Source organism: Ailuropoda melanoleuca, chromosome 10 (genome assembly GCF_002007445.2).
Source record: "Ailuropoda melanoleuca isolate Jingjing chromosome 10, ASM200744v2, whole genome shotgun sequence".
Taxonomy (NCBI): domain Eukaryota; kingdom Metazoa; phylum Chordata; class Mammalia; order Carnivora; family Ursidae; genus Ailuropoda; species Ailuropoda melanoleuca.
Genome location: NC_048227.1, coordinates 17,504,564 through 17,525,773, shown reverse-complemented (window position 1 = coordinate 17,525,773; position 21,210 = coordinate 17,504,564). Strand labels below are relative to the sequence as shown.

Below are 21,210 nucleotides of genomic sequence, written 5' to 3'. Positions count from 1 at the left end.
TGCCCAGGGGCCAGAACCCAAACTCCTTGTCCTGACGATCGAGGTCTTCGTCAGGGGACCCCACTCCCCCTCCCAGCCCCATCTCCCGCCCCACACAGTAGGTGCGCAATATTTACGGACTGACTGGAAAATGGATGAATGAATCACTGGGTTAATGAACGCATGTGTGATGATGGGCCCACAGATCCGTGTGGGTGACCCCGGGCACCTGAGACTCAAGCTGCCTGGACCCGCCCCTGCCCCAGCCTGGAATCTAGAACCTCTGCCAGCTTTCCCTTCCACGTCAGTCTGTTGACTGTCCCTCGTGACTAGCTCCTGAATCTGCCCTTGTTGTCCCATCCCTGCGGCCACTGTGTGAACCAGACCACCCACTTCTCTCCATCTGAGCTTGGGAGGGATACGGCGGCAGAGATCTTCCTAGAAGGCACAGCGGGGCGGCCCCAGGATGAAGTCCAAGCTTCCTAGGGAGTCTTTGCGTCCCTCTGGCCTGGCTCNCTAGGGAGGCTTTGCGTCCCTCTGGCCTGGCTCCCCCGACCTTCTCTCGCCTGAGCTGGATTTCTCACCCTTACGGCCCTCCCTTCTCTCCACACCTGCTGTCTAGACGGTTGTAAGTTTCCTAGAATGTTCCGACTCTCTTCCTCCTCTCCTCTTGCCTGCCATCTAGACAACCTTCACATCTTGGCTTCAGTATCTTTTTCCCAAAGGAGCTCTCCTGATCACCGCCACCTCCTCCCTCCCCCAGCAGGTGCTGCCTTTGGGGGTCCCACAGCCCCCAACTTTCCCCATCAAGAGCAAACACCAACAAGCACTGGGTGCCAGGCTCTGTTCTAAATCCCGTACGTCCAGCAGCTCAGTTAGCCCTCAGGACAGCTGTTAAGAGGTAGGTGTAAGGATTGTCTCCATGCGCCCATGGAGATGAGGCACAGAGAGGTTAGGTCACTTGCCTAAGGTCTCAAGTGGAGGAACTGGAGTATAAACCCAGGCTGCCTGGCCCCAGAGCCACGCACCAAGCACGTCACACACGGTACAACAACCGTCTGTCTAGTTCTCTGTCACACCCATCTGTGAGGACAGACACCCGTCTGGACGGCTCCATATCCTACAGCAGTGCTTGGCACATAGTAGGAGCACAATGAACTGTGGCATCGGGTAGATGGATACACGGAGAGTTAAACAATGAGGCTGGGTCATGCACAGAGGGAAGATGGACAGACATCTGATACAAGGAGGGATGACACCTGGTAAGTGGAGGATGGATGGACAGACGGACGGACAGATGGATGGATGATAGAGGATGGATAGATGGGTGGATGATGGATGGATAGACGATGGGCAGATAATGGAGGATGGATAATGGACAGACTTATGGAAGGATGAAGAACATTCTCTACTCAGGGGAAAGCTCTAGAAATCCTTCTGAAAAGGGATGAGACTTCTTTAAGTTCTGGTTCTGACCCCATCTCTGCCATTCACTAGCTCCGTGATCTTGGGCAAGTTACTTCATCTCTGGGACCCTAAGCGCCCTCATCTTTATAATAGGGATGTTTCCCCAGGCACCTAAGCCCCAGGACTCAATGTAAGAGTAGCTCCAGAAATAAGGTCAAGGGTCCCCATGGAGTCAGGGCAGCTTAGGGCCTGGGCTTGAGGGCCTGTCTCCCAAATTTCCCACCTGCCTGTCCCATACCTACCTTGCCCACCGTCTGGAATCCAAGGCAGCCTGCCAGCCTGGCTCTGCCCTGACCCCGACCTCCCAGACCCAGCTTCCACTCTGGGCTCCATCCTTCCAGCACCTCAGTGTCTGGCCCTGACCCCAGCACACTCAGCCTGTCTCACCTTCAGGCTCCTTGAGGACCCGACAGGATGGGGCCATGGGGGGCAGCCACAGCCCAGAGAGCAACTGGCCTCCACACATAGCAAGAAAACAGGTTCAACAAGCATTTATTGTGCCCCTGCTGTGTGCCTGCTGTGTGCCCCCCTCTGTGCTGCCAGCGCCAGGAAGCCCCACCTGCCCCCTGCCTCGTGCAGGGCTCCGTGCCGCCAAACACCCCCTGAACTTCCTGGCCGGCGTTCCGTGGCCAACAGCCGTGTCCTTCATGGCATCCCAGCTGCACCGGACAGGGCGCTGCGTGTGATGGTGGCAAGAGTCAGCAGTTGCTGTCCCAAAGTCGCCATGTGCAGCCCTGTGCATTTCCCCAGACCACCCCGGCTCCATGTCCAGGGCCCTGAGCCCCAGGTGGCGGTGGGAAGGGCAGGCCTGTGTCTCCCACACAGGCTGGCTGAGTTCACAGCACACAGGCCAGCTTTCCAGGGGCACCAGACCAGCGATCTTCTGGCGGGGGGCTGGTTCCAATGACAGCCTGAGGTCTGGGGGCCACGCTGGGTCTCAGTCACACCCAGTGCCCCAGGACCCAGCACTGGCGGTTCAGCTCTGGTACCTCCTGGGCAGAGCTCCGGGGCCAGGAATCCCCCATGTGTGGATGGTGTCCTGCCAAGAGACGGGGTGGTCAGTACGGACAGCTGCCTTCCTCCATCCACGCACCCACTGCCCACCCATCTATCAACCCACACCCGGCTCTCTACCTACCGCCTCACTCACCAGCTCACCATCCCGTGTCCCCATCACCCACCCACCCGGACGTACACCCACCAACACTGCCATCCACTCCCCACCCACCAGGGTGCCCACCACCCCACTCAGACACGCTCTTCCCACCCATAGTCCCAAACCCACTCTTGCGCCTCCCACACCTGTCCACACACCACCCAGCCCAGCCCCCTCCAGACCCATTAACACCCCAGCAGCCGACCTCCCACAGCCCCACCTACCAGCAGCCAGAAATATCCACCTAGCCTCCCACTCGCCCACCCCCCACCTCACCTGCCCACTTCCCAACCTGCCGCCACATCCCTGACTCCCCACCGTGCACCCATCCACCAGCACTCCACCGTCCTGCCCCTCTCGCTCCCCTGCCCACCTGGCTCCCCAGCCACCCCTCCCCCAGCCAGCCCGGACCACCTCTCTACCTACCCACCCACTGCCCCGCCAGGCTTCCCCGAGTGACACTGTGTCTCCACAGGTTCAAGGAGCTGGGGGAAGGTTAGAAGGACAAGTACGCAACTCCTGGCCCCAGTCCCTGTGTGACCCCAGGGACCGAGCGTGAGTGCGTGGTTGTGCCCAAGTGACTCCGAGCAGCTCGCTGGCCCATGGCAGGGACTCCACCACCTCCTTCCACTGCCCGCTGCTCTCAGGGGCCCGGGCGAGCGGAAGGCTGGGAGCTGGTCCTCACCCAACACACTCACCCCTCTTTCTCTGGGTTCTCGGAAGCCTGATCCCTGCCTTCGCTCAAACGCCTCCCCAGCGTCTCTGACATGCCGGAACCACGTCCATCCCCACACTGCGATCTGCTACCATGTCCCGGCACCCCCTGTGACTCAAACCCTCAAGGTCCAGCTCATCTCTCCCCACCTGCAGGAAGCCCCCTCACATCTCTTTGAGACCCTGGGCTGCTTCCCTCATCTTGCAGCACGCACCCCAGTGGCAGTCCCCGGCTTGGCGCCCATCAGACCACGTGCCGAGGACAACGACGGCTTGACAGATGCCCCATGACGGATCAGACAGGCTCCAAGTAGCAAGTCCCATTGAGGTGGGAATTCCTAAAGCCAAGCTCTCGCTTGCACACCTCTACAGACAGACAGCTCATAACCCTTCCTCCACTCCCAAAGCAGCTGTGTTGGGGGAGTGCTCGCGGCAAAGGCTGGAAGGCCACGGGCAAAGGGGAGGATCGTTGTGCCAATTACGGGGGCAGGGGGTTGCGGGGTTTTGTGCTTTGACTTTTTTCTGTTTTTAATATCCTTTAATGTTACTCCTTTGCTAATTTTACTGTATTTTTAAAAGGTGAGAAATATTTGGCAAACATTCTGGAACCATTTGGCCTCGGGAAAAAGGTTTGTTTTGGCCCCAGCCACCGAAACAGTTGCATTCTTTGGAAGTGAATGCTGCCAAGATATAGGTGTTTGATTAAAAAAAAAAATCTAGAGGCAAATATTTGATGTGCAGAAAGGTTTGATTGTTTTTCTAAATGAATATTTAAAAGTGATCGTAGCTGCTCTCACCATTGCCAACAGGCCGAACCCCAGAGAGTCTGCTGGAACAGACAGAAAGGGATCATGCATTTTGAAGGAAAAGGAGAGGCCATGATCCCTATCCTTCCTCTTGAGGTAAAATCAGGCTGCTGGTCCCCTGGATCCAGAGGTGGATTTGTCGCTGAGGACTGGGCCCCTCCTTTCTTCTTCAGCCTCCCGGGAGGGGCTTGGGGCCCAGAGCCATTTACAGCAGATGGTAGGGAGCTCCGTCCTCCTGCCTGAGGAGAGTCCCCCAGGCCACCACGACTCCCGCTCACTTCCCATCTTCCAGTATCTTTACTTCCGGGCTAGTCAGTAGCCGGGGGGCAGCAGGGTGGGGACAGGGTAAAGGGGAGCGCCTGATGCTGTAGATTGGAGGCTACCACCTCAAAATGTCTATGAGGCCCAACCGAATGACGTAAATGGGAGAAGGAGCCAGAAGCAGCCATTCTTCAGCTCTGGCCAACTGTTGCCATGGAGAATGTGGGCTCAGATCTTCCAAAAAGTTCAGAGAAACTGAAAATCAGAATTTCGAGATCAAATCTCCTAGCTTTTCAATACTGACCACTGAGGCTTTAAAAACATTTACAACCATCCATGGGCCGAGTAGCATCTCTCAGGCTGAGCTCTGACCTCTAATTCCCAACCTGTATCCTTGTTCCATGACTCCGTGCCGTGGCTTTACACATTCTGGTCCCTCAGCCCGATGCCCTTCCCTGCTGTTTCCTGGCTACTAAGTCCCCCACTTGTCTTTCCAATGCTCCCCCTCTGGGAAGCATCCCATGACCTCACAGGCACAGGCCTCGCTCCCCCCATGACCTCATGACACGCTGCTGATCTCTCTCTCCCTGGGCTTGTCACTCCATGTTGTGAGGGTCTCCGCACCTAACCTGGGGACCCAGGGCAGGCAGGGACTGGGTCTGCTTTCATCCTGGAGCCTTGGCCCCCAGCACCTGGCCAGGCACACAGCCAGCCCTGATAACAAATGAAGAAACCATGCGGGAGTAGGATGGAGTAATTCCTAAGCTTGGAGAATGAGCTCTGCCTGTCCTCCATATTCTGGAGTTCTGTGCTCCTTGGTCAGTCTCTCCTCTTGTGGATACAGGCTTAGGGGGAAAACTATAATTGCCGTCTTGCAGTCAAAGGTTCAAATCCAGGCTCCAACGCTTACAAGCTGTGCCAGTCTTGTCTTTCTTTTAAAGCTGTGTGACTGCTGTCAAGTACCTTTTCCTCTCTGAACATGCAATGGATGTGAGTTACAAAGGGTTCAGCAGGCCCAGCAGGCCCCCTGCTAAAAGTCCTTCGTTATCCGACTTCAGATCGATGTGGAAATAGCAAAATGCCTGCACGAGAGGGGGTTGGATTCAACCACCTCTCTTCACAGCTGGGGAGCCACGGCCCAAGGGTAGGAAGAGATCTGTCCAAGGTGCCACTCAGAGGGTTGATAGCAAGTGCTGTGTGTTCAATTTCCTTGGAAGCAACCAGGCTTAGCAGAGTATTTGGCCCAAATGAACATGAACACATTTAATGTCCTGTCTCTTCTGTCCTCACTTCTCCATCGTTCAGTGGGAAATCACTGTCATGAACTCCCCCAGAGCATCAAGATCCCAGGGGATCAGCTCTCAGCTCTGCTGAATTGCGTGCAGTCACATCCTATGTTCCGGAATGGATTCACTGAGTTGGAAGGGCCCTTGAAGTCAAGTCTGCCAGTGCCACAGCAAACATGTCAAAGGGGAAATGGGGGCACTTACAGGGGATGTAACTTGTCCAAGGCGCTCTGAAGCTGGTAAAGGAATTGATGACCGTGGGCAAGTGGCTGGTATTGGCGTTTCTGACCCCACAGCAGCCCAGCCCGGTCTGGCACGGGAGAGACAGATGAACGCCACACCCCCTGCCCCCCTACATCCGCTGTCCGAGGTGCTGACGGCCTCTCTTCAGCCAGAGCCTACTGTCTAGCTGCCCCACCTCGAACTCTTTCCTCTAGAAAGAGACAGGCTGAGGGGAGTGACGGAGAAATGAACCGAGGCTGGCACTGAGGTGTCTGGCTTTGGAGACCCTTCAGCTAGTGACACCATTGTCCCTTTTCCACTCCTAAAATGGCCCCACCCTGGCGAGGGCCCTATGGCTGCTTCTCCAAGTCAACCTTGTTCTTAGATCTGTATCCTGAGGGCACTTCAGAGACTCCGGCATATTTGGTAACAGCCATTTACTCGATTGCTCCCAGTTTCCCCTACTAGGCTGTAGGTAATGTGGGGACACAGACCAGCCATGCTGCTCTTCATTGCTGTGTCCCCAGCACCTCACATAATTCCAGGCACACGGCTGATAATGTGGATCCGTTAAATGAACGAACAAGAATTTGGGAAGAAGAGCAGGTGTGTGTGTGAGATCCATGTGGAGGGGAGGCTGGGTTTCGTGGTCTACCTTGGGGGCAACTTGTCTTAGGAGATCAAACGGGAGCCCCATTCTTGTCCTCTCTGGAGTCCATCTGCTGGGACCCCCCCCCCCCCCTGCTGGGCCATGCCGTGCTCCTCCTCTGTTTTCCACACTTCGGATCACGTTGAGGCCACTTAACCTGCCACCTGTCCCGGGACCACGGATTCCTTCATTCTCTTATGAAACATTTGTTGGGCACCTACTGTGTGTCAGCCTCCACAGCAGGTGCTGGGTCTGCAGACAGGACTGAGACACCCGCCAGCGCTAGTGAGGGAGACAGACACATACATGTGGGGATGACATAAGCACATCCGTCTACAGCCCTTAGAGTGTGGTAGGAGCCATTCACTGTGCCTCATGTGCACTGGCCCAGTTAATCCTCAGAAATCTGAATGAGATGCCATTACTATGCCCATTTTACAGACGAGGAAAGCAAGGCCCAGACAGGTTAAGTCATTTGTCCACAGTCTCATTGCTGCATTTGAACCCAGGCAGCCTCCAAAGGCTGGGCTTGTAACCACCACAAAATCCCACCTTATGGACGTGAGCCCCAGGACAGGACAATGCAGAGATGAACATGGCCACTTCTGGCGGAGGGGGAAGGGAGGGCTGGCTGCCATCCCCCGGACATTTGAACTAGACTTGGGAAGCACCGTGAAGCTCACAATCAAGCAAGTAGGGTGTGTTTCTCGCCCAGCAGAGGAAGGGAGCAGGTCTTTTCAGGCAGAAGGAACAGCGTGTGAAATGGGTTCTTGGCAGGTAAATGAGGTTTTCAGGAGGTGTGAAAAACCTGGCACTGCTGGTGGCTGGGGGAAGCGAGAAGGTCTGTGTGGCTGGAAAGCAGGGCACACGCGGCTGGCAGGGTGGGGGACTTTGGTGGCCCGAGTTGCTGGGTGCCGGCAGGGAAAGGGCTGCAGCAGCCCCCTCAGGGGGACGGGGTTCATCCTGTGTCTGGGGGTCCCACTGTAGCAGCAGACTTACCGGATGCAGACCCCTGGGCCCGGCCCCAAACCAAGGAATTGGAATCTCCAGGGAAATCTGTATTTTAACAACTGCCCCCAAGTGTTTCTGGGCAGAAAACTGTCATAGAGAAGAACAAAAGCACAGCAAGTCGCCTGGATCTGTGACCCAGGACAAACGANCTGCCCCCAAGTGTTTCTGGACAGAAAACTGTCATAGAGAAGAACAAAAGCACAGCAAGTCGCCTGGATCTGTGACCCAGGACAAACGACCTTGTTTCTCTGACCCCAAGTGTCTTTCCCCGTAAAATGGAAATGGTCGTCAGGGCAACTACTGCAGGAGGACTAAGTGAGCTAAATCATTCCTGGGAAACGTGCTGATGACCGAAGGACTGCAGGCCAGGCCCTGGGGCTCACACAGCTGTGGTGACAAGGCCCCTGTCCCCACAACGTCTCCATTCTAGTGGGGGGACAGTTAGCAGAGAAGGGTCCCGAGAGCAGTGGGTGACTGGGAAATAAGCGGGGATGGGAGGGGGGCAAGAGGGCCTCTGTGGGCATGTGCGGGAGGGGTCAGCACAGAGTCTGCCACGCGCCAGGGGGGCCGCCACAGGAGCCTGGGGAGCTAGGAGGAGGGGACTCGGGAGACAGCATCAAAACTGTCTTAGGAGGATGGATTGAAGAGGAGTTGGCCCTAAAAGCACCCGTTTCCACCCAGAAGCCACCGAAGAGCCCAAGCAAGGGACAAAATGCAGATTTGCTCCTGACTGCAGCTTCAGAGGGACAAGTACTGGCTCGGGGCCGAATACTGCTCAGAAGCTGGTCCGCAAAGCAGCAGAAACAGCATCTCTCTCGGGACCCATTAGGAATGCAGATCCCCAGGCCCCACCCCAGCCCTCTTGAGCCAGGAACTCAGAGACGGGGCCCGGCAATCCGCATGTTAGGGAGCCCCCAGGTGATTCTGATGTGAACACTGGCCTCGATCTCTCAGCCCCCAGGGCCCCAGGTCTCAGATGTCTCCAAGCCGCATCCCCGCCTGGGTGCCCAGGGAGTTGGCATCCATATGTATTTCAGAAATACTGTCTGTTTCCATTTTAATAAAGGAAGCAGACTTGAGCAGTACTCTACTGGATGTGATTCTGATCTAATAAAAATGCCAAGCTGCTCTGGACCCAGGAAAGGCTTCCTTGAAATTCCCTCTGCTATTCTGAGGGCAGCGGCGGCGGAGACCCAGCTCGATGGAGATCCCAGAAGCCACCTCTGTACCCGGCGAGTGACAGCCTCTTGCCCAACCCTGCCCGGCCTTACAGACACACCTGGCAAAATCAGAAGCTTGTCTTGGGCATTGAACTTGACAGCTGCAATCAGCTGCAAGCCCCAGTTGCCCCCAAAAGGAAGCTGCAGACACCTGGACCAGATGGCAGCATCGCCTCCATCAAATGTCACATCTGATGTGCTCCTGAGCTAGCTGGTGGCACAGCAAAGCCCCAAAGGCAAGTTTCAAAAGCAAACTCTTTCCTCGGGAAAAAGAAATTGTGGCAGAATCCATATCACAGTAGCCCAAGAAAAAACAGCGACTTCCAGAGCAGTTAAGATACCAAAAGTTCATGTACTGGTTTGTGGAAAAGTGGCTGCTCTAGTGGGAAATGGTGGGAGAAACTTGGAGGCAGCAGCTGAGCACCTGCCGTGTGCAACGCACTGTCCTGGGCTCTCAGAACACAGACGCGAACAAGACGGGGCCTGTTCTCCTGGAACCCAGTTGGGAGAGGCCACCAAACAAAAACCAAGGATGTAAATATAAAAAATAATTTCAGAGAGGGACAGGTGCTATGAAGGAAAGACAACAAGGTGATAACGAGGACAGAGGGGGAAGCAGGTGCAGTCAGGGGAAGCTTCTCCAAGGAACTGGTCTTCTGGCTGAGACTTCAAGGTGAGACAAAGCCAGCTATGCAAGGATATAGAGGGAGAGCAGTCCGGGCAGAGAGAATAGCAAGTACAAAGGTCCTGTGAGGGGATGTTTTCCATTTTCTAGAAAGAGAAAGGTCAGGGGGCTGGGGCCAAATGAGAGAAGGGAGAGGAGCTGAGGGTGGGGTTTGGGAGGCCAGAACAGCAATGGCCTTGTACCCAGAAGAAGGAAGAAGACAGACAACTGAGCCGGGCTATATCCCCCAGGGGACCAGAGATCCCAGCAAGTCAGGGTGCCTTCCAGCTCCTTACTCTTTCCATCCCCACAGAAGAGTCATCCTCCCTCCTTCCCAGGGCTGTCAACGGCTGAGCAGAGACCCGCACACAGTAAGCCTTTAATAATGTGGGCTCGCTGACATTCCTCCTCCCCCGCTCCTCCTGCCCGCAAGTCAGCCCACCACAAAATCCGAGCAGCTGTTCGGTGCAGAAATATTGCAAAACTCGACCAGGCATTTCCAAAATATTTTCTTGGCCAAAACCCCACTAGCAGCTAAGAGGCTACATTCTGGAGATGGTGCTATTTCCCTAGACGGCCTGAGAGGGCTGCTTTTCTAGCCCACAAGGTCTGCGAGGACCTCGTCCACATGGGGCTGGGCCCCGAGTCCCTGGACACCGACCGGCCCCTGGTAGATGGCTGCACCCAGCTCGGGGGCCACCCACTGGCATGCAACAGCTCACCCTGGGGGCCCAGGGTTCAAGCTCTGGGGCCGGACAGGCTGGGTACAAATCCCGGCTCTGCGGCGCGTTGGGCCTCACTTGCCCTGCCTGTCAAATGGGTTAAGTTTAGGATTAAATAAGCGGACAAATGAAAAGTCATCAGAACACACACCAGGATGAGGTATGATCAGCAGACCTGGTGGGACTGAGCTCTCGTTGGCTGTTCTTGTAATCGAGTCCAGGAATCAGTATCTCTGTAGGATTCTACCAAGTCGGGTCACCCCTGGCCAAGGACCCCCTCCCTCTCCGGCACCTCGCCCTCACCGCGAGCCAGATGGGGCGCCACTCTTCTGCTTGTCGCAGCACCTGCACGGACCCCACTTCAGCTCTGGCCTCACAGGACAGCCATGCTCGGGAGCCCCCAGTCCAGGAACACACCTTGCTCACTCCCATGTTCCAGAACAGAGCCCGGGTCCAGGCCAGAGAAGCATCTTTTGTAACCATGTGTTGAATAAATGGCTTTCCCGTGGCCACGGGAGCAGCCACCTTAGGGGCAACTCAAGTGACCGAAGCCAACTCCTCTGAGAGCAGACGGGATCTTTCCCTTGCTGGTGATAACTGAGTCCCCAGCGCCTCCGCGGGCCCCGGGGGAAAGACAGCATCCCCGGCAGCTCGGCTAGCTGATAAAAGGCACACCTGGCAGAGGCACTGTGGGATCTGAGGCTGCTTTCTTCCTGAGAAGTGGGGNACTGAGTCCCCAGCGCCTCCGCGGGCCCCGGGGGAAAGACAGCATCCCCGGCAGCTCGGCTAGCTGATAAAAGGCACACCTGGCAGAGGCACTGTGGGATCTGAGGCTTTCTTCCTGAGAAGTGGGTATCTGGTAAACCTCTGGGGGCCGCCGATGGCCCTCCACAGCCCCTTCCCCGCCGCCTTCCACGGCTCCTGTGTGAGCCCCTGGGCAGTGCATTGGGATCTGGCGGCTTCACCGGCGCTCCCCGAAGGACCTAGCTTCAGCTGTCACCCTTCCCAACTTTGCAAGACCGTCCAACCACAGCCAGACAAAGCAGCACGGCCGCACCAACCCGACCCCTCCAGACACGCTGTTGCCAGGCTGCCCCTCAATGAAGCAGGCTGCCGACCTCCACCCGCCCCAGGGGAATGCCGGCCGTGCACCCCAGCCCAGCAACGTCTGTGCCTGAATAGAGCAGCGGGCTTGTCTGGGGCGGTAACTCGGATATGGGCTCTCTGCACTGGCTCCCTCAGCCCCCCAGCGGGGTTCAGGGAGGTTGCCTCCATACTGTGTCCTGTACAGACACCTGCCTCTCCCTGCTTAGGCTGCGTCCCCCGCTCCTACGTGTGTCCTCTGGGATCACACAAATGGGTGCTGGCTGCTGCTGGGTCCTTATCTCTGGATCTGTCTCTGGAAGAACCCGGATGAAGACATCCTGACAATTCTTCCGGCAGACAGGTCTTGAACCCACCCACTTTCATCTTCATTGCGGAAGGTCGGGCCACCGTCATCTCTCCTGGGAGTGACTACAACAGCATCTAAGCTACTCGGCTGGCCTCTGGTCCTGCTCCCCTCTGACCCTTTCCCCACAGTGCAGATGGGTGGCTATGGCTGGATGGAGAGATACAGATATGGAGATAGACAGATAGGTAATATAGGTCTAAGTATAGATTAAAGGTATAGATAGATACACAGATACATATAAACAATCTGGATAAGTCTCCTCTATGCTCAAAATGCCCCTGGATTCCCCACTGCACAGCCGGCCCCCCCTTCCCGTGCCCCTGAGCCCCTCCGGCCCCATCGCCTGCCTCCCCATTGCCGTCCCTGCTCCCAGCCACACCGGCCTCCAGTCCTGGCTGCCCCCTGCTTCAGGGAGTGTCCCAGCACTTGCAAGCCTCTGCCTGGAAGGGCCTTTACCCGGATGGCTCTCGTTCTTCAGGCTCCAGTCAGAAAGGCGACTATCAAGGAGCCCGCCCCATTCCCCTACCTTCACCCGCGCCCTCTGAGCCCGTCTGTACCTGGGATTGTCTGGTTTGTGTCTGAGTCACTTCTTACTTTCCCCGCCCCCCCCGCCCCCCACCGGTGAGCCCCACAAGGCGGAGGCTTCGGTCTCCTCTCGCTCGCTCATGGCTGTGTCTTCAAGGGAATGAGAGATGGATTTTCTGCAGGCTGTTGACCTGCATGAGAGTGCATGCGATGCTCCTTTCGTGAGGGAATGCTGCTTGGCAGATGAAGTGGGTGCCAGGGCTGGGGTCAGGGCGGGGGGAGGCGGGCTGCAGCTGGAGGGTTTCTGCAGGTCCCCCGACCCTGGGTGTCCTCATCAATTCCAGGGCTTGCTCTAAGAGCCAGACAGGGTCCCTTCAACTCTTTCTTCACCCTTGGGCTTCGGGGATTGGGCTTCCCTGCCCCCAAGACAAGCCCCAGGGCCTCCTTCCACCCAGGGTTTCCCTGCCCATTCTGCAGGGAGCGCAGGGAGGCTCGGGCCCAAGCAGGAGCCGGTGACACTTGAACACGCCAGCGTTCTCAGTCTTCGTCCCTATTATGTGCCTCTCGAGCCCCTCGGAGGGGTTTCTGCTCCCCGGCCCTCTCTGCTTCTGTGAGTGCAGGTGGGAGAGGCCCCCAGGCACGGAGATGCGGATACTGGCCGCTGGAAGGCACTGGAGCTTCGCACAAGGTCCCGGAGACACGGGCGGGACACGGATGGCGTCTGCTGGAACTGCGCTGCCACGAGTGGCCGAGCTGTGTGACCTTGGGCTCGTTACCCCACCTGTATTAGGCTGAATTCCTCACCTGCACAATGCGGCTCGTGGTCGAAGCTGTCGGGGCTGGGGGTCAGCACGCACAGGAGCTCAGGCATGAAAAGCCCTTGGGAGGGAGGGGACGCGGGGAGCCCCTGGAGGGCCTTCCGCAGGCTGAGCTGAGCTGGGCTGAGCTTCTGCCATTTTCACTTTAAATCTCACGTCGGATCTTTCTTTTTCTGGGGGGAGCAAGGCCCTTTCTCTCCTTTCACCTCCCTTTGCTTTCTGGTCCAGGCATCTGTTTTCCTAGTGGGTGCCCTAGATTCTGCCTGCGGCGTCCCCCACCGTGAGGCGTACGAAGGCAACGCCCTCCGAGCTGCCAGGAGCCTCCGCGGCCCAAACAAATCTCATCCGCTGTCACCTCCCGACTTGGATAGTCGGACTCCGGAGCTGTTCCCCCTTCCGGCCAACGGCCTCCCCTGCCGGGACTCGAGCTGTGGCTCGCCTGCCTGCCCTGAAGTGCCCAACGTCCCCCTCACTTTCTAAGCAACCCATGGCTGCTGGGTGCAGGGGACTGGCTACGGCAAGACACCAGCCTCAGTTTCCCCATCTGCAGTGTGCGCCTGTGGGAGCAAGCAGGGGTGCAGGGAGAGGTTGGCCTGGCTCATTTCCAGGGTCCCCTCTCCTCAGACGGCGTGGGCTCCTACCGACGAGGCCACTTACGGGCAGCGTATCTCTCGTGGCGACAATCTAGGCGCAGGTCCTCCTCCTCGTGCCCATCCCCCTTCTCGATCCTGGAAAGAAAAGGACCCAAAAGCCTGTGTAAGAAAGAGCAAGCTGAGCTGGCAGAGACCCAGGACCTGAAAAAAAGTACAGTCTTTTCCCTTCGGGAACACTGTGCGGAGTAATCCACGCCATCGCCGCCGCACGGAGCCTTACCGCAACCCTGCTAGATGGGCGCCGTGATCTCCATCCTGTCGATGGAGAAACTGAGGCACCGGAAGCTAATGGGACCAGTAGAGTGTCATGCAGCTAAGAAGTCAGAGGCAGAACAGGGACGCAAACCCACGTGTCCTCAGAAAAAGATGTGCAATTATGTGCAAATGCCAAATTACAAAAGACTACGCACGGTTTGATTTAAAAATTATACGCTGATATGCACAAAAGATCATTTGGCATAATATATACCAAAAGGCCAACAGAAACTAACCCTAGATAATGAGGAGATAGGGATTGCATCTGGAACCTTCTTTTTGCTTACATCTATTCTCTGATTTAGGGGCAATGGACGCCTATTAGTTGTGTCACTTTTCTTAACTAAATGAAAACAATTCCTCAGGGCATTTCTGCATCGACACAAAGCCCCCATATCCTGACTTCTGACGCAGAAGGTTGGAAGGTGGCTCCTTGCCACCGACACGTGTGGCTTCCTTCTCTGGCATCTCAAGATCACTGCAGTTCCAGAGGAGGCTGGAAATGGGGCGGCAGGGGATGCCAAGCGGACAAGGGTCTGAGTGGAGGCAGCTGCAGACCTAACCCTGGCTCTCATCCCACCACTGACCGGGCCTGGGGAATGGGTAGGGCCATGTTCCCACACTGCGCTCGCCCCCGTGTAACCCGAACACATCTCGGAGCTCCACGCGGTCCAGTCCTGGTGTGTATCACCTTTAGAGGAACCCAGTCCGGTCCCCAGAAGCAGAAACAATGCCCATCACTACTCTATCTGCTAAAGAACACTGCAAGTATTCCCAATTCCTCGTCCATGGCCACGCACGTTCTTAGACCTTTTCTCAACTCCTCTTTGCCTTCTACTTGCTTTGCGTTTCTCCACCCGCCTCTTCTTTGCATGGATATCCTCTGTTCTCTCGTGCAGGGAAGTTTCAGTCCCCACCCAGGCAAATGCCCCACCCCTGTTTTCTGGTCCTTCCCCTCGCGTCTTATTTCGAGTAGCCAGGCTGGGTCCAGAGCGTGGGGCTGGAGGAGACACAGGGAAGGTGATGGAGGACAAGCAAGCAATGCCAATTGCCTAAGGGAAGGGAAAGAAATACTCAGGCATGAGCCTTCTGGCCCCCTCAGCCTGCTCCCTCACGCATTCACCAGGAATATCCGAGGACCTGCTCCGGGCCGTTTACTCCAGATGCTCTGTGCGCCGCGGAAATGTCAACCTCCTAGTCTCTGCCCTCAGAGCCTCTGGTCCAGGAGGAAGACGGCTGGCACACGAGGCCGGCAATGACAAGCGTTGTAGAACGCCGCCCGAGACTGCCAACCCGTCTGTACCCAGGGGCTAGGCCTGGACGTCCCAGTGAGCAAACTCTGAACACAGCGGGGTTTTTTACAAGTATCTCCTCCGGCCTGGGTGGTCCCAGATGGGAGAACAAAGCCCTAAGTGCTGAAGCTGTGGGAAGGCAGTTACGAGCCGTAGATGGCTGGTGCGCTGGGAAGGTTCCATACAAGGAAAGATGGCTTTTTATTTATTTATTTTTTCATCTTTTAGTAGAAACATCTTTGTTATTTTCCTGATAGACTGGCTTATTAAAGAAAAAAAAAACCCACCTCCCACTCACAGAGCAGAAGTCCCCTTATAATGACACCTCCCTCTGGTGGCATCACCACTGCTAGGAGTTTGGTGTTTATCTTTCCAGAATTAAAACTTTTTTTTTTAAACATATACAGCCTCAAATGAAACATGCTTTTGCAACCTGGCTTTTTTCTTACCCACACAGTTCCAGCATCTTTCCATGTCAGTATACATAAATCTCACTCGCCTTTTCCCTCGTATTGTATGTGAAAGAATAGTTACTATTCAATCCCCTACTGACAGACACTTAGGGGGTGTCCGGTTTGGCACTCTTGCAAGTAGTGCTGTGTGTATATCTGGCGAGGTACTGGGCTCCTCAGCCCCAGCGGTAATCAAGACTAGAGTCTCACCAATCCTGAAAATGCAAACACTGGATGGAGGCTGGACCAGGTAACTGAGCCCATCCCCATCCCAGAGTGCCATCTGCCTGGCCATGTCCAGGGCCTCTGTCAACAGATGCCCACCCTGCCTTGGACGGGCCTTACAGCCTTAACTTTGGACTGATTACTAGATCCACCCCAGGCTCCCAGTTCCCAGAGCTTCTTATCTTCTGAGATCAACCCCTCCCTTGCGAGTCTCAACCCTGGGGAGAGGGGCCAGTGAGCAAAGGAGCCGGTGTTTAAGGAGAGAAGCAGCCCTACCTGGTCTGGTCCCTCCCCCTCCCTGGTCACCCAGACCTGGTGGCCAAGCCCAAAGTTCAATAGTTAACATATCAAAGAACACCTGCCAATGAGTGAACAAATGCTGGAGGCCCAGGTGAGGCCTGTGCTGAGCTTGGGGACACAGGGAGGACTCAGGCCTCTGCCTCCAGAAGCTCACACCTGTTCACATAAATAATCATAACAATGTGCAAAGTTCTAGACCAGGGAATGTTAATTAAGAAGTTTGGCAGGGTGCATCACTGCCTAGTCCGGGTGTTGGCAAACTTTTCTGGTAAAGGCCTGGAGAGGAAAGACATGAGGCTTCTCCGTCACAACTGCTCGACTGCCCTTGTGGTCCATAAGCAGCCGCAGACACCGCGCAAACCAATGGGCGTGTTGGTCAGTAGACGTTTACTTGCAGCATGTGGAGGGCCAGATTGGGTTTTTGGGAGATAGCGTGGTCTTAACAGTGGTTCTCAACTTGGAGGCCCACCGAAGTGACCTGGGGAGTTGTCATTTATCCGGCGATTGTGACCTGCGGCCAGGGCTGAGAATCACCTGTCGCGAGCACTCTGTGTGGAGAAAGCCCGAATCTGACGCGGAAGCAGCATGCTGGAGGCTGCGGGACCTGCTCACTTCTCAGAGAGGGGGCTGGAGCCACACCCGTCTGCCCGGCCTCCTGCTGTGCCACGCCACCATTCTGGAAAGAGCTGGTTCCCTTGCTCAAACACAGCCCTCTCTGGCAGAGTCGTCGGTGAAAGTAATAGATCTACGGGCTCTCGGGGCCGTCTGATGAGGGGTAAGGCGTGGCTGCAGCTACGGCGAGAGCTGAGGACCCTCCAGTAACCCCCGGGGCTCCCTGGCTGGAAACAGGACACAGGGATGTTCTGGGCACGACTGAGCTCTTGGGCCCTGCAGGGAGGAGGGATCACGGCCGACGGCAACTCTGTTATTCCCAGGCAGCATGGCCTTGTGCAGCTCACCTGACTGCTCTGAACCCTATGATCTAGAAGTTTCTACATGGCAATGGGCACAGGGTGGTAAGCACAAGCGTAAGGACAAGCACCACTGCCCCGCTGGTGGATGTGAACCCCGGAGCCTGGTACCTGGCACAGAGCCAGGGCTCCGAACAAGTTAACCACCACTGTTTCTAAACTCGCTTAATCGGCAGGCTTCCCCGCTACATTTTAAAGTCCGAGAGAAGAGGATGGAGTTTATCTCGTTCTCCACTTGGAGGCCACAGGGTCTAGCCCGGTGCCTGGCGCCAGGCGTCCCCAGAAATGCTAGCACGGAAGGAAGAGGGAGGGAAGGAGCACAGGCAGCCAGAGGCTAAGAGCCGCCCACGTGGGGAGCCTCCAGGGTGCTGAGCTCCGCCACCTGAGTAGGAAGAGAAGGAACAATGGCAAACGGCATGAGGTGGCAATTATATTTGATTTCGAACTGTGATTTCCTGCAGGAAATACTATGTGCTTTCTGAAGACAGTTGTTTTTAATGGTGGTGTGAGAAATTACCCACAAATCTAAGTGAGTGCCTTGAAGGGCAAATAGTGGGGGGCGGGGGGTGCTGAGACTGAAGCCGTGCTCAGGAGAGGCACCAGGCGGGCAGCGAGCACCTCTGTCCTCCGTGAACCCGCTGTGTGCGTCCCTCTGCGGGTGTCGGGCATCACCTCTGTGAAAGCTGCTGGAGTCTGGACGTGTCCTGACCACCTGCCAGTCTGACTTGCCCCTCTGATCAATGGGCATAATAGTGCACCTGCCTCTCGGGGCCGCTGTAGGAGCAAATGAGTGAGTCCACGGAAAAGCTCACTCTGTCTGGAGCTCTCATCACGACATTATTACCATGGTCGTCATCAGCCATGTCTGTGGGGGCCTTTATGGTCCGTCCGTCTGTGACTCCACCTCATGGTTCCGGGTGTGGAAGGACAGGATTTTAACATGTTCACCAATCCCCACCCCCAACCCCCCAAAGCCACACCCCCTTTCCTTCCACTCCATCAGTGAGACCTGAGCCACGTACCGCCTCAGGAAAGGGCTGTTTTGGAAGCAGCAGATTCAGGGCAGATGGCACCCACAGGGGCTCACATGCAGCCTTCCGTCTCTGAAGAGACAGAGCCTCCCCAACCAGGGACAAGACAGAGCAGAAGCTAGGCTGGTGCCTAGTGAGGAGGACGAGCCCCGGGTGAGGGTGACAGGTACCCACTCAGCCTCTCAAGCGAGAACGAAATACACTTGTCAATATCTAAATCCTCATTATTTGGGGTCTGTTGCACCCATTCAGACCTATATCCCAACCAGAGTCACCGCTGCCACCACGGTTACCATCATCCCCATTTTACAGATGTGGAAACTGAGGCCGAGGTAGCCCTGGGACTCCCCCCACGTTCAGGGGTGCTCTGGTAAAGGCTAACGGCCGGCTCCCCAACAGAAGGCGAGAGGCCGGCTTTGTGGCGTCTGTGCTCATGCCCAGCATGGCCGATCTGAAGGCACCAGTGCGACGTCACGGACCGTGGAGCCGACGGGCAGACATCCACACACTGGGCCCTCATGAGCCGACCCGGGCTGGCTGCAGTCTGGGCTTGGGCTTATCAGTCCACGTATCTTGAGTGTGTCTCCACTGTGCCCTGCAGAACCCCCGCTGGCAGGGGGCTCTCAGTCACACCCGCCCGAGGTCCCCCTGCCTGTGTCATGAGGTCCTAGACGGAAGTGGGGACCATGCAGCTCTGGCTCTGAGAACTGCCAGCAGGTGTGCCAACAGCTGTGACCGTGCAGTCACACAGCCACCGTCCCAGTGACCCACGGCTTCCAGAATCGGCTGAGGCTGGGTACTGGCTCTTTTTTGAGAGAAGAGATGGATGCGGGGAAGTGACGGAAGTGGAGAGGCTCTGAGGGTTTGCAGGTGGACCAGAGCCGCCACACTGTCTCCTAGGAGGACCCCCAGTACCTGCCCACTGAATTCCAGGGCCAAATGTGGCCACAGCACGTCAGATCACCACAGACAGGGGTTCCATCTTCTCTCTGCTGTGACAGCAACCCCAGGGCCTTCCTAGCACGGCCCTTCCAGAACGTTCTCTGCTCTGTCCCCTGTGGTCTTGTTAGTACCATCCTCAAAGCCAGCCCCTCTCTCCCTGGCCCCAGGCTGGCTTGTTTCCCAAACCTCCAGCCACTTCCCGGTATGAACCAGCATCCACAGCCCGTGAGTGCTTCCGCACCTGTCTGACAAAGGACTGGCTTCCCCCCTTCGTTTCCAATCTACCTTGAACCAATTTTTTAAAAATAAAACACAATCAAAATGAGTTACTAGAAAATGAAATGGGGAAAAACGACATACGAAAGCCAGCTCAGGTGGCCCAGCCATCTCAGCTTTCTGTGGAAGCTTCCAGACTCCTACTTCAACTCCTGTCCTCGCGTCACTGTGGCTGTTTGCAGACGGGGGCTGTAGTTCGGCTGTCTGGGGTGGGGCCTGAGATTCTGCATTCTCGAAGGTTCCTGGGTGAGGCCCACGCAGGTGGCCAGGGATCACACTGAGGAGCCAGGTGCTGGACCGTCAGCTTCGGACGCATGTGGGGCTCCTCGAAGCTTTGGCCCAGTTGCCCTCGGTGTCCTAGGTTGCGGCCCAGCGAACCCAGGCCTCCGGTGTCCTCCCCACGGTGCGGGCTACACACGGGCAACACCAAAGAGCTGGCCGCAGTGACAGTGGGGCTGGAGGGCAGCCGCAGGCCCCCTAGCCAGCTTCCTCCCACTTCTCTGTCCCCTGCAGCTGGCTGGTATTTAGGGGGAAACATGGGAGTTTGGGGAGTGACCATTCCTTCCAGATGTTCTCCTGCTTCCCTCCGATCGCTGTTCACACAAGGGCCCATCTGGGCTTTCGGCTTTCCCCTTATGCCGCATTGGCCAGCAGCCTCCACCGGGCCACCTCTCGTTTCTGGGTGCCGCCGCACTCCTCTCCAGAATACATGGCAACTTCAAAGGACCCCCACAAAGAGCGAGGAAGCGTCAGGCCATGAAAGCGGAAACAGGCGGACAAGAGGGTGCTGTGATGGAACACGTCTCAGAGGCTAACTATCTAGGGACGGTCGCAGAGGACAAAGGACACCGTGATTTTGAAATGATCCACTTGCAATGGAATACAGGCTGGAATTATAAGAAATGCTGGCAAATCAATGACTATATGGAGGAAATTAAGATTCCGTAACATCATATCAAAGACGAGGGGTAAACGGGTTTTTTAAAAAGACGGTTCTTTTGGGTTTTTTTGTTTTGCGCTTCCCATCTTATGAGTAATATCTTCATGATACGAAACATGCAGGGAAGACGACAGAGAAGATAAATGCCCGTGCTGTCCATGCCCTCCCTGATTGTGCTGTGCAGTTGAGTTTTCTCTCCCGTTTCTCCGATACTGGGTTTTTAACCGAGACCTCTAGATACAAGCACCTTGAGATTATTTTCAGAACTGGGTGGGTGAGAAATTGCCATTTAGAAAAACAAATAATCATAAGCACATGTGGGGCCCCCACCCCACCTTCCACAGCCTCTCAGGGGCTCCTATGATGCATAGAAGCCTTGAGACTTGGTCTATCTCCAGAGCTCCTTCCTCAGCCTACAAGGAGGTGGGCACACCTGAGGTGGGGAGCTGCTGAGCTCGGCTTGGGAATCAGTGGGAAACTGGTCACACAAGCAAGACCAGTGGCAGCTCCCAGAGGGCAAAGTTCACTTGGCCTAGCTGACTGGCCAGTGACCTGCCCAATAGGCTCCTTCCAAGAGGCTTTCCTCTCTGCTCCTCATCACCATCTCCATCCATCACGCTGGTGGGGAATGAAACAGGAGCGGACATGGGTCCCTGTCCCGTGGACCCTGCAGAGGAACTGCACGGTTAGAGCTGAGTGTGGTGGGGGACAGTTCACGGGGCTGTTCCAGGGCAGAGAGGGGTCTGTCTGGCTCAGGGTCGATGCTGANTTTTAACCGAGACCTCTAGATACAAGCACCTTGAGATTATTTTCAGAACTGGGTGGGTGAGAAATTGCCATTTAGAAAAACAAATAATCATAAGCACATGTGGGGCCCCCACCCCACCTTCCACGGCCTCTCAGGGGCTCCTATGATGCAT

The 21,210-nt window shown here is 56.2% G+C and overlaps 1 protein-coding gene across 3 annotated transcripts in view; it reads right to left on the bottom strand.

Annotated features, from left to right (window-relative positions):
* Nucleotides 1–1,922: 1,922 nt before the first annotated feature.
* GSG1L (GSG1 like) overlaps nt 1,923–21,210 on the bottom strand; it is a 174,672-nt gene continuing 155,384 nt past the window's right edge. For 2 of the 3 annotated variants that reach the window (XM_002926591.4, XM_034670210.1), the window contains 2 exons: nt 13,611–13,681; nt 1,923–2,485 (listed from right to left, as the gene is read on the bottom strand). In XM_002926591.4, coding sequence (XP_002926637.1) covers nt 2,388–2,485; nt 13,611–13,681 — 169 coding nt within the window. In that variant the 3' untranslated portion in view covers nt 1,923–2,387. The remainder of the gene's footprint in view (nt 2,486–13,610; nt 13,682–21,210) is intronic. The other variant, XM_034670209.1, reaches the window with a different exon arrangement.